General features: G+C 38.6%; 1 protein-coding gene across 1 annotated transcript in view; it reads right to left on the bottom strand.

The window, feature by feature from the left end:
* The window catches only part of fgd (faciogenital dysplasia), a 140,116-nt gene that overhangs the window by 55,465 nt on the left and 70,864 nt on the right, over positions 1-13,787 (bottom strand). Inside the window, exon 2 of the mRNA XM_057828697.1 lies at positions 4,267-4,425. Coding sequence (XP_057684680.1) covers positions 4,267-4,425 — 159 coding nt within the window. The remainder of the gene's footprint in view (positions 1-4,266; positions 4,426-13,787) is intronic.

The raw sequence follows: 13,787 nt of genomic DNA, 5'->3' as shown, positions 1-13,787 counted from the left end.
TTAACCAGCATGGGCATTTCGAATGGGGTCAACCATCTTGGAACACCCTGTAAATGCTTAACAAACTGTTAACAAATACTTCAAAAAAATCAACAATAAATCATTTATCAACAGATTACTAATGATCTATTAACTAGTAAAACGGATAGTTATTATAAAGTGTTACCATTTTTTTTTTTTTTTTTTTAATCAAATGCCCTCCTGTTCAAAATTTTTCTTCCCCCAGAAAATTGAGATTTTAAGCTTTCCAATGATGATCCAATGTATCATATCGGACAATTTTGAAATTTGGCCAAATTGGGGGTCTCAGAGCAGAACTTCAAGTCACCTGAGTGTTTTCCGCCACATACTCTTTCGCCTTGACTCCCTAAGTGTGTCTGCATCCAACTAGATGGCATACTAGTATCTCGCATTAACAAAATTCCCCACCTGCTGCTCATCCTGATTGTCGCCGGTGATTGAATTTTGGCAGAGTGCATTTGAATCATTTGTGCTTACAAGTGAACATTAGCCATGTCACTCAAGCCCCTTTCAGATTTATACTCCGGTAAATTCCCGTGTAAAGTGACGTGGGATTTACCAGTGTCATGGCTTTCAGACATGGGGAAATGTCCCGGGAAATACTCGGTTGGACACTTTCAGACTTGTCATGTGTTGGGCGTCAACGCTCTCTGTGCGGGGAGGGCGGGTATTTTATAACCCGGACACAGGGGTCGCGTTAACCGAATATTTTCCGTCGTTGACCGTTTTTTTTAAAACGGTGAAGGAAAAAACTGAAGTCCATCTGCCATTTTGACAGGTTGCAATTCACACCCCAGACCACAGGGTGGCGAGTGAGCATATTAATTAGCTATTGTCTCTCTTGATGCATGACGTCGTTGGCCTTACTCGGAAAAATGTCAAGGCAACTGAGTGTTTGCCTGGCACGGCCAGACTGTTCTCCCTGTATTTTTCAAACACTGAGAGAAAAGTGTGGGACACAGCCTCTAGAGTAGGTACAAAATCAATCGACAAATCAGATTTGTTTATTTGCGTGACGTGTTCTTCACGAGTAACGTCACTCTTGCGCGCCGAAAGTCGTCTCTACAACAACACGGATGGCGAACGGGAGAGCCGAGAATATGTTCCAATCCGCGGTAAATTCAGTTTTAAATGAGCTAAAACACATCGACACGAGTCATTGACAACAGTCTGTCTCGCGCTAGCCATGCTGAATAAACTCCGTTCTCCTCGTATGTTTACTTCCGCGCGCAAGTCCCTCGTCCTGCCCTCGTCGCTTTGCTAACGGCACGTCTGCCCGTCGCTGATTGGTGCACCCTGCTGTCTGTTTGCCTCTTATTAAGCTTGTTCGGACAGAATATTAATTAAAAATGAATGAAAACTAAATACTATTGAATATGTCATTATTATCATTTTAAAAATGTAAGTGACGGGTAAAAATAGATTATGACCATATTTTTATGACACTGTCAGTCAAAATGACAGAAAACGAAAAAGTCTAGCGCAACCTCTGCCCGGACATTACGTCATTTATGGTCAAAACAAAATAAACCACAAATTTCCAAAGATGGATGATGGACTCTCTCTTCCTCTGCGCTAAGATCCAGTAGCAATTTAATTTCGTTATGATTCCAGTTTAATTTAGCAATTTCCAGTTTGTCATGTTGATGAATGCGATGTTTGTTCACCGCTTTTCGTCTTACTGCGAAGAAAGAGAAAATGACGATCGGCTCGCAATAATATTTACGACCCCAGCCTCCGCGGTGTGACCCGGGAATTTAACGGCTGCTTTCACACATGCCACATCCCTGGTAAGTCCCGGACATTATATTAAGACGCGACCCCGTTAATGTCCATGTCATCTCCGTGTCAGTCGATCCGGGAAATTGCTTTCAGACATACAGTGTATCACAAAAGTGTATACACCCCCTCGCATTTCTGCAGATATTTAAGTATATCTTTTCATGGGACAACACTGACAAAATGACACTTTGACACAATGAAAAGTGGTCTGTGTGCAGCTTATATAAAAGAGTTAATTTATTTTCCCCTCAAAATATAGCCATTAATATCTAAACCCCTGGCAACAAAAGTGAGTACACCGCATGGGAACTACGTACATCCCTAAATGTCCAAATTGAGTACTGCTTGTCATTTTCCCTCCAAACTGTCATATGACTCGTTACAGTAGTGCTGTCAGCATTGCTGCAGAGATTGAAGAGGTGGGGGGTCAGCCTGTTAGTGCTCAGACCATACGGCGTACTCACAAACATCTGTGAAATGAACTGGAGTCTCATATGTCATCTACACGCACGCACAAATGTATGCATGCACGCACGCGGGGATAAAACGCAACTGTGAAAATTATCACCCTCATTTTTATTTACCTTGCGACAAATGGACTCATTGCATATCGCGACAGGCTTAGCAACTTCAATAAAACATGCCGTTAGTTAGTTAGATGGAATTACCCCACCCCCCTTAAAAATTTTCTCCTCAGATCTACACAATTCACGTAGGTCACCCTTTTTGACTTTAAAACAGCGAATTTCGCTGAAAGGTGAGTGATTTCCTTGCCTGCATGAAGGTCACTGTACAGTGCCTTGCAAAAGTATTCGGCCCCCTTGAATCTTGCAACCTTTCGCCACATTTCAGGCTTTAATTTAATTTTTTTGTCAAGAATCAACAACAAGTGGGACACAATCGTGAAGTGGAACAACATTTATTGGATAATTTAAAATTTTTTAACAAATAAAAAACTGAAAAGTGGGGCGTGCAATATTATTCGGCCCCTTTACTTTCAGTGCAGCAAACTCACTCCAGAAGTTCAGTGAGGATCTCTGAATGATCCAATGTTGTCCTAAATGACCGATGATGATAAATAGAATCCACCTGTGTGTAATCAAGTCTCCGTATAAATGCACCTGCTCTGTGATAGTCTCAGGGTTCTGTTTAAAGTGCAGAGAGCATTATGAAAACCAAGGAACACACCAGGCAGGTCCGAGATACTGTTGTGGAGAAGTTTAAAGCCGGATTTGGATACAAAAAGATTTCCCAAGCTTTAAACATCTCAAGGAGCACTGTGCAAGCCATCATACTGAAATGGAAGGAGCATCAGACCACTGCAAATCTACCAAGACCCGGCTGTCCTTCCAAACTTTCTTCTCAAACAAGGAGAAAACTGATCAGAGATGCAGCCAAGAGGCCCATGATCACTCTGGATGACCTGCAGAGATCTACAGCTGAGGTGGGAGAGTCTGTCCATAGGACAACAATCAGTCGTACACTGCACAAATCTGGTCTTATGGAAGAGTGGCAAGAAGAAAGCCATTTCTCAAAGATATCCATAAAAAGTCTCGTTTAAAGTTTGCCACAAGCCACCTGGGAGACACACCAAATATGTGGAAGAAGGTGCTCTGGTCAGATGAAACCAAAATTGAACTTTTTGGCCACAATGCAAAACGATATGTTTGGCGTAAAAGCAACACAGCTCGTCACCCTGAACACACCCTCCCCACTGTCAAACATGGTGGTGGCAGCATCATGGTTTGGGCCTGCTTTTCTTCCGCAGGGACAGGGAAGATGGTTAAAATTGACGGGAAGATGGATGCAGCCAAATACAGGAACATTCTAGAAGAAAACCTGCTGGTATCTGCACAAGACCTGAGACTGGGACGGAGATTTACCTTCCAACAGGACAATGATCCAAAACATAAAGCCAAATCTACAATGGAATGGTTCAAAAATAAACGTATCCAGGTGTTAGAATGGCCAAGTCAAAGTCCAGACCTGAATCCAATCGAGAATCTGTGGAAAGAGCTGAAGACTGCTGTTCACAAACACTCTCCCATCCAACCTCACTGAGCTCGAGCTGTTTTGCAAGGAAGAATGGGCAAGAATGTCAGTCTCTCGATGTGCAAAACTGATAGAAACATACCCCAAGCGACTCGCAGCTGTAATTGGAGCAAAAGGTGGCGCTACAAAGTATTAACGCAAGGGGGCCGAATAATATTGCACGCCCCACTTTTCAGTTTTTTATTTGTTAAAAAAGTTTAAATTATCCAATAAATTTTGTTCCACTTCACGATTGTGTCCCACTTATTGTTGATTCTTGACAAAAAATTTAAATTTTATATCTTTATGTTTGAAGCCTGAAATGTGGCAAAAGGTTGCAAGGTTCAAGGGGGCCGAATACTTTTGCAAGGCACTGCATATGACATTGGGATGGTGATAGAAGTGGTTGCCGCACTTGTGAGAGTACTTTACCTTGAGGTTTCTGTGCAACTGGCGGTCTGGGAGTCGTGGACGGCTGCGGCCGTGGCTTGATGGCGGGCTTCTCGTGACATGATGCTTTTTTTAGCAGCCGTGGTGAGCACAAGTAATCCGTTGACCCATACTGATACTGAAGAGAGGTGGCAGGGAGATCTACAAAGAAATTAAATGAAGAAAGACCATTATGATTGGAATGAAGAAAGACCATTATGATTGGATTCTTAGCAGGTGTACACAGCATCTCGGAATAAACATTGGAGCATTCTGGGGGCAGTAGTAGCGCACGTGACCTTGAGCTCAATGTGTGTTTTCGGGATTATGTTGAGTGGGGAGGCAGAGTCACTACATTGATCGGCCCAACCGGCCTGAGGCATCGGACTGAGCTGCAGATTGTTATCTGATTGACTATATTTAATCTTTTCGGGAGCGCACGAATGAGTTTGCGTGATTGTTTGACTGGCAGATACACTGCATAAACTGGATGCTAAGATTCACCTCCAAAGAAAATTGACATGAACACAGTCCATTAGCTGTGTTCAGGTTTATAAGTTAATGTCAGAGATAAATGACTGATAATGTAAAAATTGACATTTTTTAAAAGAGGCAGCATCCAAAAGTTATTTTCTCCTTCAACCCAACAAGCACTGGCATTGTCGTTAAATGAAGTGAAAGCGGTCAGAAAACCCAACTACTACAAATGTTTTTAGTCCTACATTATGTAATACGTGTGTTTGCCAAAATGAATTTAACGGAGGTGGAAAAAAAATCTAGGTCAAATTATAGTTGGGATCACATGCTGAAAGACAAAAATAAAACAAGAGGCTCTGCATTATATGCATGTAATATGTTAGTAAAAGAGTGAAAGATGGAATATTGATAGTTTTTAGCACTAATAAGAATTGTATGAACTCGGATTTCTTCTTATCGTATACGTTTTAGACTTCAGAATTAAAAATAGTGCGCTATTGCTTGCGTGTCACCAAAGAGCTATGATTAATCCAAGTTTAAAGCACTTTCCTGAGGCTAGTTGCATGAGTTGACTATTAACATTAATTTAATGGTGTTTATTCAGGCAGCACATGGGTCATGTGGCTCTTTATGAAGTTTGCAATTGAATGTCAACTAGACATGTGCCGATTACCGGGTTCAAGGCATAACGGAGTACAGTGGTGTTACCAGGATGCCAGGTGTGGGTGGGCATTAGTTTTACCTGGGGGCGGGGGCAAAATTATTTTCTTAAAAAAATGCTCAAGTAGGTCGAAATCCAGCGTAGGGTTTAGGCACACATAAGGACTGGATTTATTTTATATTTAGTTTTTAGTTTTATTTTTTGTTAATTTTAACTTAACATTTAGTTATTTACGTTCCAATTTAGTAAAACGTATTGAAAAATAATAATGCTGTTCAGTGGGAAAAGTTTTTTTTTTTTTGTTCTTAAACCCAGATGTCTCAAAGTAACAAATTTTAGAGCTAGAATTGCAATACCATGAAACCTTGATATTTTGGTTTATGGTTACCATACTGTCAGAATCTCATACCGGCACATGCCAAATGTCAACTCGGGTTTTGCATGTTATCCACAAGCTTGCGTGGGTTTTCTTTATGTATTCCTCTCATATTCTAAAACCCTTGCATGTTATGTTAAAGGAAGACTTTGAATTCTTATACAGTACATGTGAATTGATTGCTGGATACTGAGTCACCAGAAACTCTGAAGCGCTAGAAAATGCCCATAATACAATAAGGAGATGCAAAAGATTTGTTAGCAAAAAAAAAAAAAAATAGCCTGAAATCATCATAGAATTAGTAGGACTATGGTTGTGGGATACATATCTGTAAAAGGTAGCACTGAATACAGAATAATGAATATTATAGTAACTACAAGCTTTCTCAACTAGAAAAATATCTAAAATGGCACAAAGCTCTCAGATCTTATTTTGTCTTTTCCAAGATGCTCAAGGCTGAGACACTTCTTTCGGTAATTAGTCCCGTTACGCCTTCAGCCCCATGTGGCACGCTGCAGGCTTTTCTACCCTTTTTACTCTGTGGTGTAATAAGATATTTTCCAGGACAGAAAGAACTCTCACACATTATTATTGCATATGACCCGAAATACTTGTATATGGCAGAAAACACAGTCAAGACTGAAAAAGGCTCTTGCACTCCTCTTTAAAATAAACTGCTGTATTTTAAACCAAAAGAATTCTTGTGTTTGATAGAACAATATGTCTATATGCTGCCATAGCAAATTCATGGCGCATTAAGCCCCCAAACTATTTTTAATTTGTCCATTTAACCCTGGATACCCCCGTCTACAGACGTCGCGCAAAAAAAAAAAAAAAAAAAAAACGACTTAAAAAAATTATTCACTTGCATATTTTAAACTTTTAAACAAATGATGTCACAATGAAGAAAATGGCGTCTGTAAAAACGTCACGGATAACTACCTCATAACTATTGCTTAATTGTATTTTTTTTTTGTTACTTTCGCATTTGCCCAGATATGTTAGATGATAAATAATCGGTCCAAACAAAGAAGGAAAAAAAAAAAAAAAAAACGTTTAAAAGGGTAAATAAATGAAAAAGAAAATCTCGACCACCCCTTGATGTCTGCGATTTCTGCATTGCGAGTCGCGACCCTTGTAATATTACCATGTTTCACCCATAAAATCCCCCAGAAATCCGGCTGTGGCCATTCACAGCTGTGTCTTGACACTCGGTGATACATGCTTCATCGAGTTTTGGATCGAAACAAGGTAAGTACACGATAATATCTCGTTAAAATCATGGCATCTTTAATTATGCTCTCGCGTGCTCTCACCGCCAGTTTGGGTTTTGGTGTTTAAATTAAAAAAAAAAAAAGCCCTCCAGTTCAAAATGTTTCTTCCCCTCGAATATTGAGATTTTAAGCTTTCAAATAATGTATTACACGTGCATATCGGCCAAATTGGGGTTCTTAGAGCGGAACTTCAAATCACCTGAGTATTTTCTGCCATATATATTATTAGCATACTTTCAATCAGATGCCATTAATAGATTGAGTCAGAATAGAAGATTTAACTAAATAAACATGTATTTTTCTCCAGTCAACACCTGAAGTGTATAGACTTTGTGACTTGGAATGTTCTGGGGTTGCAGCTGGGAAAAACAAACAAGCATGGATGATGGTAGCAGCATAGGGGCTGGTACCTATGGCAACTCTGCGTAGCTAAGGGAAGAGAAGAGAAAGAAAATTTGGCTCACATAGCAAAAAAACTAAACGGAAACTTCAGCACTTTGAGTAGTAAAGTAGCAGATTTTTTTTTTTCCAAAACTAGTGGGTTTGAGGCAGGACATACATGGCAAACAATTGACTGAAGTCATCATTAAAAAAATTATCTCTAATGATCCAATTCGAAAGAGCTACACAATTACTTTTCTTAAGTGGCTTCATTTTCGTGTGGATTCCACTAGGGCTACAGCTATCGATTATTTTAGTAGTCGATTAATCGATGAACTCGTTAGTTCAAATTATCGAGTAATGAGATAAGGTACATGGAATATTAAAATACCTGAGCTGAGCCTCAAATGGTATTAAAAAAATTTAAAAATGAGAATGTATGTACAACAAAAGAACAATTGGCTAACTTAATAGCAAACGTCCGCTAGCTTAAATGCTATAAAACGCTAACATTTAAAATATATATATATTTTTTTTTTTACAGTGCTCTTAACAAATAGTTCAGACACATATTTCCACAAAAAAACAACAACAAAAAAACGGCTAAATATACCTAGAAACTACTTCACGAACGCATTGAAAAAACATTAGCCCAAACAAAAACTTATGTTGGTCTTAACAGGGAGGAGCTGGATTCAGCCACGTGAAATGAGGCAGACTAGAGGGCAGTGTATTCACCCAAATCAATAAAACTAAATGCAAACATTTTCAAAACAAACCATTACATCGCCACTTTAATGAAACGAATACTCGAAGCAGCAGAATTTAATTCGAATCTTTTTTTTTTCTAATCGAATACTCGAGTTAATCGATTAATTGTTGCAGCACTAGATTCCACAGAGCAATCAATATTTATCTCAAACACATACAATAAACCTGTAATTAAGAACTAAACCATCTTAGATGCAGGTGCATCCTTCATAGGTGATGACATTTTAAACAAAAATGTACTAGCCCTTTCTCAGGCACGTGTATGTTGGATTGTGCGTTCTCTGGCCAAACCTGATCCATGTTTCCCCTCCCAGGGAAGACGTGACACGTGAGAGTGTACATACAAAACAAACACACCTTTTGGACCAGGCAAAGTCACAGTACTTGGGACAAGTAGTCTAATGTTGCATGCGTGTGAGTTTAAAAGAGATTTTCTAACAGCACACAATAGAAGAAACAGGGATAAGAGGTCATTAATTTATTCGGCTGAGCTCATTATTGAGAGAGGGATGAATGGGATAATTAGGCAGGAATTACACATCTCTGAGAACCATTATTGGCGTTGAACTGTAATGACTGCACATCACCATGACAACCATCCACTGCTCCAAATATCTTCACTGCATATTAATTCGGTGAAATAATAACAGGTAACAAAGAAACTGTCATGTCAATAGTTTCGTCTCACAGTTGTGTTGTAATTACATGTTTGTGCAACTATAACAGAGACCTGAAAGACCAGATTACATTGCATGACGTACAGTAAGTGACAACCGCTTACACAATAGAAATATTCCGATACCTTTAGCTATTTGATGACAATACGAAGTTAATTCATTCCAGGACCTTTTTTTGTAAGTCGAAATGGTCGTATGTCGAGCAGGATTTTCCCATAAGAATACATTATAATTTCACTAATTTACTCCACAGCTTGAAAACCTACATTACATCCTTAATAAATACTGCTGGTACTATTACAAATGGCAATTACGCATAGCAAAACAAATAAATTTAGGGCTGTCAAGCAATTAAAATTTTTCATCGAGTTAAAAATCAAGTAAAAAAACATTTCAAATTTAATTTTGCTGGTTTGAGTATTTGTTTAATTAAAGTGGCGTTGTAATGGTTAATTTTGATTTTGTTTGTATTTAGTTTTATTGATTTGGGTGGATACACTGCCCTCCAGTCTGCCTCATTTAACATGACTGAATCCAGTTGCTCCATGTTAAGACCAACATAAGCCAAGTTTTTGTTTGAGCTAATGTTTTTTATATGCATTCGTTATTTAGTTTATAAGTATATTAGGTAGGGCTGTCAAATGATTAAAATTTTTAATCGAGTTAATCACAGCTTAAAAATTAATTAATCGTAATTAATTGCATTTCAAACCATCTCCAAAATATGCCATATTTTTCTGTAAATTATTGTTGGAATGGAAAGATAAGACACAAGACGGATATATACAGTACATTCAACATACTGTACATAAGTACTGGATTTATTTATTATAACAATAAATCCACAAGATGGCATTAACATTATTAAAATTATTTCTGTTAGCGAGATCCACGGATAGAAAGACTTATAGTTCTTAAAAGTAAAATGTTAGTACAAGTTATAGTAATTTTTAGGGCTGTCAAAATTCTCGCGTTCACGAGCGGTAATTATTTTTTTTAATTAATCCCGTTAAAATATTTGACGCAATTAACGCACAAATGCCCCGCTCAAACAATTAAAATGACAGCATAGTGAAAGGTGTACTTCTTGTGTTTTTCTGAGTTTTGCCGCCCTCTGCTGGAGGTTGGGTGTGACTGATTTTATAGGCTTCAGCACCCATGAGCATTGTGTAAGTAATTATTGACAACAACAATGGCGGGCTACTAGTTTAATTTTTGATTGAAAGTTTTACAAATTTCATTAAAACGAAAACATGAAGAGGGGTTTTAATATAAAATTACTAAACTTGTACTAAAATGTATCTTTTAAGAACTACAAGTCTTTCTATCCATGGATCCCTTTAACAGAATGTTAATAATGGTAATGCCATCTTGTTGATTTATTGTTATAATAAAGAAATACAGTACTTATGTACCGTATGTTGAATGTATATATCCGTTTTGTGTCTTATCTTTCCATTCCAACAATAATTTACAGAAAAATATGGCATATTTTATAGATGGTTTGAATTGCGATTAATTGCGATTAATTACAATTTTTAAGCTGTAATTAACTCGATGAAAAATTTTAATCATTCGACACCCCTAGTAATTTCATATTAAAACCCCTCTTAATGTTTTAATAACATTTGTAAAATTTTCAATCAAAAAATAAACTAGTAGCTCCCCATTGTTGACGTGGCCAAGCAGTGACGTCACATGGGCTCCCTGCCGCTCTTCCACCCTGTCTTTAACTACTTGAGGTAGTGATTGAAATACACCGCAAGGTGTCAATGGCGAGTTTTAAATTACATAGAAATCAAGCCAATGAGTGTGTTTTGTCCCTCGACTGATGCCGTAGTTCCATGTTTACTGGTCCATCCACGTCATTTGAGTGCTGGCTTCACAACGTACGAAATCTCTGATAGTTTGTATATTGTGACTAAATATTGCCATCCAGTGTATTTGTTGAGCTAAACGAAATGTTTGAATAGAGTTTAACCGAAGTCTGAGTAAGTTTTATGTGTATTTTGCATAGCTATTTTGATTGGGAATGCCAGTTCTCTTTGCATGCAGCACTTTTCTTTTTGTGAACATTTTTTTTGGGAGAGATAGGAATATTATATTTGTTGTGCTTTCACTAAATGATACTTATGTTTGTTGCGAAGGAATTGCCAATGCCAATAAATGGTGTGGTCCAATGAACGCTTGCCTTTCTCTGCCTCTTAGCTCTCAATGTGCAAAAAACGGCATCATTGTAATCTTTTTGAGGCAATGCATGAGTGGGTCATTCCGCGCATGTGCTAAATGCGTCAAATATTTTAACGTGATTAATTTAAAAAATTAATTATCGCCTGTTAACGCGATAAATTTGACAGCACTAATAAATTATGAAGAAAAATCATAATAATAATACAGTATAATGTTAATAATAATAATAACTCCTGTAATAACATAACCAAACGGGTTCTAATGTGGCGAATGTGTTTTGTGTGCTGTTGGAATTGTTGTGCATACAGTTAACATTTATGCTTTCCTTATAGTTAGGTACCAGATAGGATAACCTCTGTCTCGTTAGCCTTTCCTTTGTTCTGGGCCATGTGGCCCTCATGTGATTTACTCAATGTCCCATGATGCCTTCCTAACCCCTCCCATCCTATTGTTTTCCCCTTAATAAATAAGGTTGCTTCACAGCAACTGGGGGGGAGCAGCAACCAACCTCCACAAAAATTTCATCGACTTCCTGCGTGTTCTTTTTAGCCAAGCTAGGTGTACATAACCCTAGCTTCAACTCTAACATTTTCTTGGTCCTTCGAGCCGGATTGCTGTACCTGAATGTACCGCGTCGCTGATGTGACAGAGTAAGACGTCACAGTATAAAAGAGGTTTGGTAGAGATTTTACTTTCTCTTTTAATGTTCTGTTGTTGTTGGCGTCAACTGCGGTTGACAGAAGTAGTGTTGTGTTGCACAAGTTCTGAAATAAATGATTAAAAACCTGACAAAGCTGTAGATCGCTTTGGTGATGTTACCACAATAATAATTGTCATCTTAACTTATAAAGACTGGCGAAGGCTTGGTCGGCTCGGTCGGAGGAGGACCGTCGAGATCATAGACATTCTACAGTCGTATTGGCGAGCCAGTTCACAGACGCGCACACCACGCTCACATTTAAATAAAGAAAACGGCGGCGCTATCATAAATCTCGTGTTCCGAGCATGTTGTCGGATGTAGAAACAAATGGCGAGTCAAATTTACATTGGATGTCGAAATGATCGTGTATTGAAGCGATTATATGTCGAGGTACCACTGTATGTTTTAGAGTAGAAAAAATGCTTTTGTACTTACATGAGAAACCCATGAGAATACAGAAAATTGGACAGGAATAAACTGAAATTGTGATTCTGCCTATAACAGAAAACAAGACTGTTGTTGAACAGACAACTTGCATCAGAAATAGGGTTGAAACCGCTGAACAGTGCATCACACAGTTCCTTGCACAGAGCACACAACTTCTTGCAAGGATTTTAAGGTCATATCCCCTGCATGCACTATGCATTCCTCCATTAAATGGCCTGATCATTTCTACAATTTTGAAGCCAATTATTCAACACATTCTACATTGTATATAAGAGGTAAACAACTGGCATGACATTATACAAAACATACAAAACAATCTCATCATACTTCACTATACAGGGGTACCTCTACATACGAAGTTAATTCGTTCCAGGACCTTGTTTGTAGGTCGAAATGATTGTATGTTGACAGAATACATTATAATTCCATTAATTCCTTCCACAGCCCGAAAACCTACACTAAATCCTTAATAAATACTGCTGGTACTGTAACTACAAATGGCAATTACACATTGCAAAACAAATAAATTATAAATAAAAATTGGAACGATAATATAATAATAATAATTCCTGTAATAACGTAACGAATCAGGTTCTAATGTGGCCGACGTGTTTTGTGTGCTGTACCTGAACACACCGCGCAGCTGATGTGACAGAGTGAGAAAGGTGCGGTACAGATTTTATTTTCTCTTTTAACCCCTGCAGATCTGCAGTTTTTCTGCTGGGCAAAAAAATGAGGTGCTGTCTACACGCCAACAAGCTGTTTGGGAGGCATGCACGGAGAAAACCTTTCCTCACTCACAATCATAAACGCTAACGTCTGGAGTTCGCCAAGCGGTATTGGGGCTTCAACTGGGACCGTGTGCTTTGGTCAGATGAGACCAAGATTGAGCTTTTTGGCAACAAACACTCCAAGTGGGTCTGGCGTGCCACGAAAGATGCGCATGCTGAAAAGCACCTCATACCCACTGTGAAGTATGGGGGTGGGTCAGTGATACTGTGGGGCTGTTTACCTTCCAAAGGCTGTGGGAACCTTGTTAGGGTGCATGGCATCATGAATGCTTTGAAATACCAGGACATTTTAAATCAAAATCTGTTGCCCTCTGCCCGAAAGCTGAAGATGGATCGTCACTAGGTCTTTCAGCAGGACAATGACCCTAAACATATGGCCAAATCTACACAGAAATGGTTCACCAGACACAAAATCAAGCTGCTCCCATGTCCATCTCAGTCCCCAGACCTCAACCCCATTGAAAACCTGTGGGGTGAGCTGAAGAGGAGAGTACAGAGTAGAGGACCCAGGTCTCTGATGATTTAGAGAGATTCTGCAAAGAGGAATGGCTGAGGATCCCTCTTTCTGTCTTTTCCCATCTTGTGAAACATTATAGGAGAAGATTAGGTGCTGTTTTGTTGGCAAAATGGGGTTGTACAAAGTATTAACACCAGGGGTGCTAATAATTGTGACACACATTATTTGATGTCAAATAATTATTTCTTTATGCGGGATTTTTTTCCCCACTGAATAAATGCACTTGTATTGAAGATTGGATTTTTCTCTTTTTTTCCATTAA

The sequence above is a fragment of the Corythoichthys intestinalis genome, chromosome 2, assembly GCF_030265065.1.
Source record: "Corythoichthys intestinalis isolate RoL2023-P3 chromosome 2, ASM3026506v1, whole genome shotgun sequence".
Taxonomy (NCBI): Eukaryota; Metazoa; Chordata; class Actinopteri; order Syngnathiformes; family Syngnathidae; genus Corythoichthys; species Corythoichthys intestinalis.
Note: the sequence above shows the minus strand (reverse complement) of the source record. Positions and strands in the feature narration are given on the sequence as shown.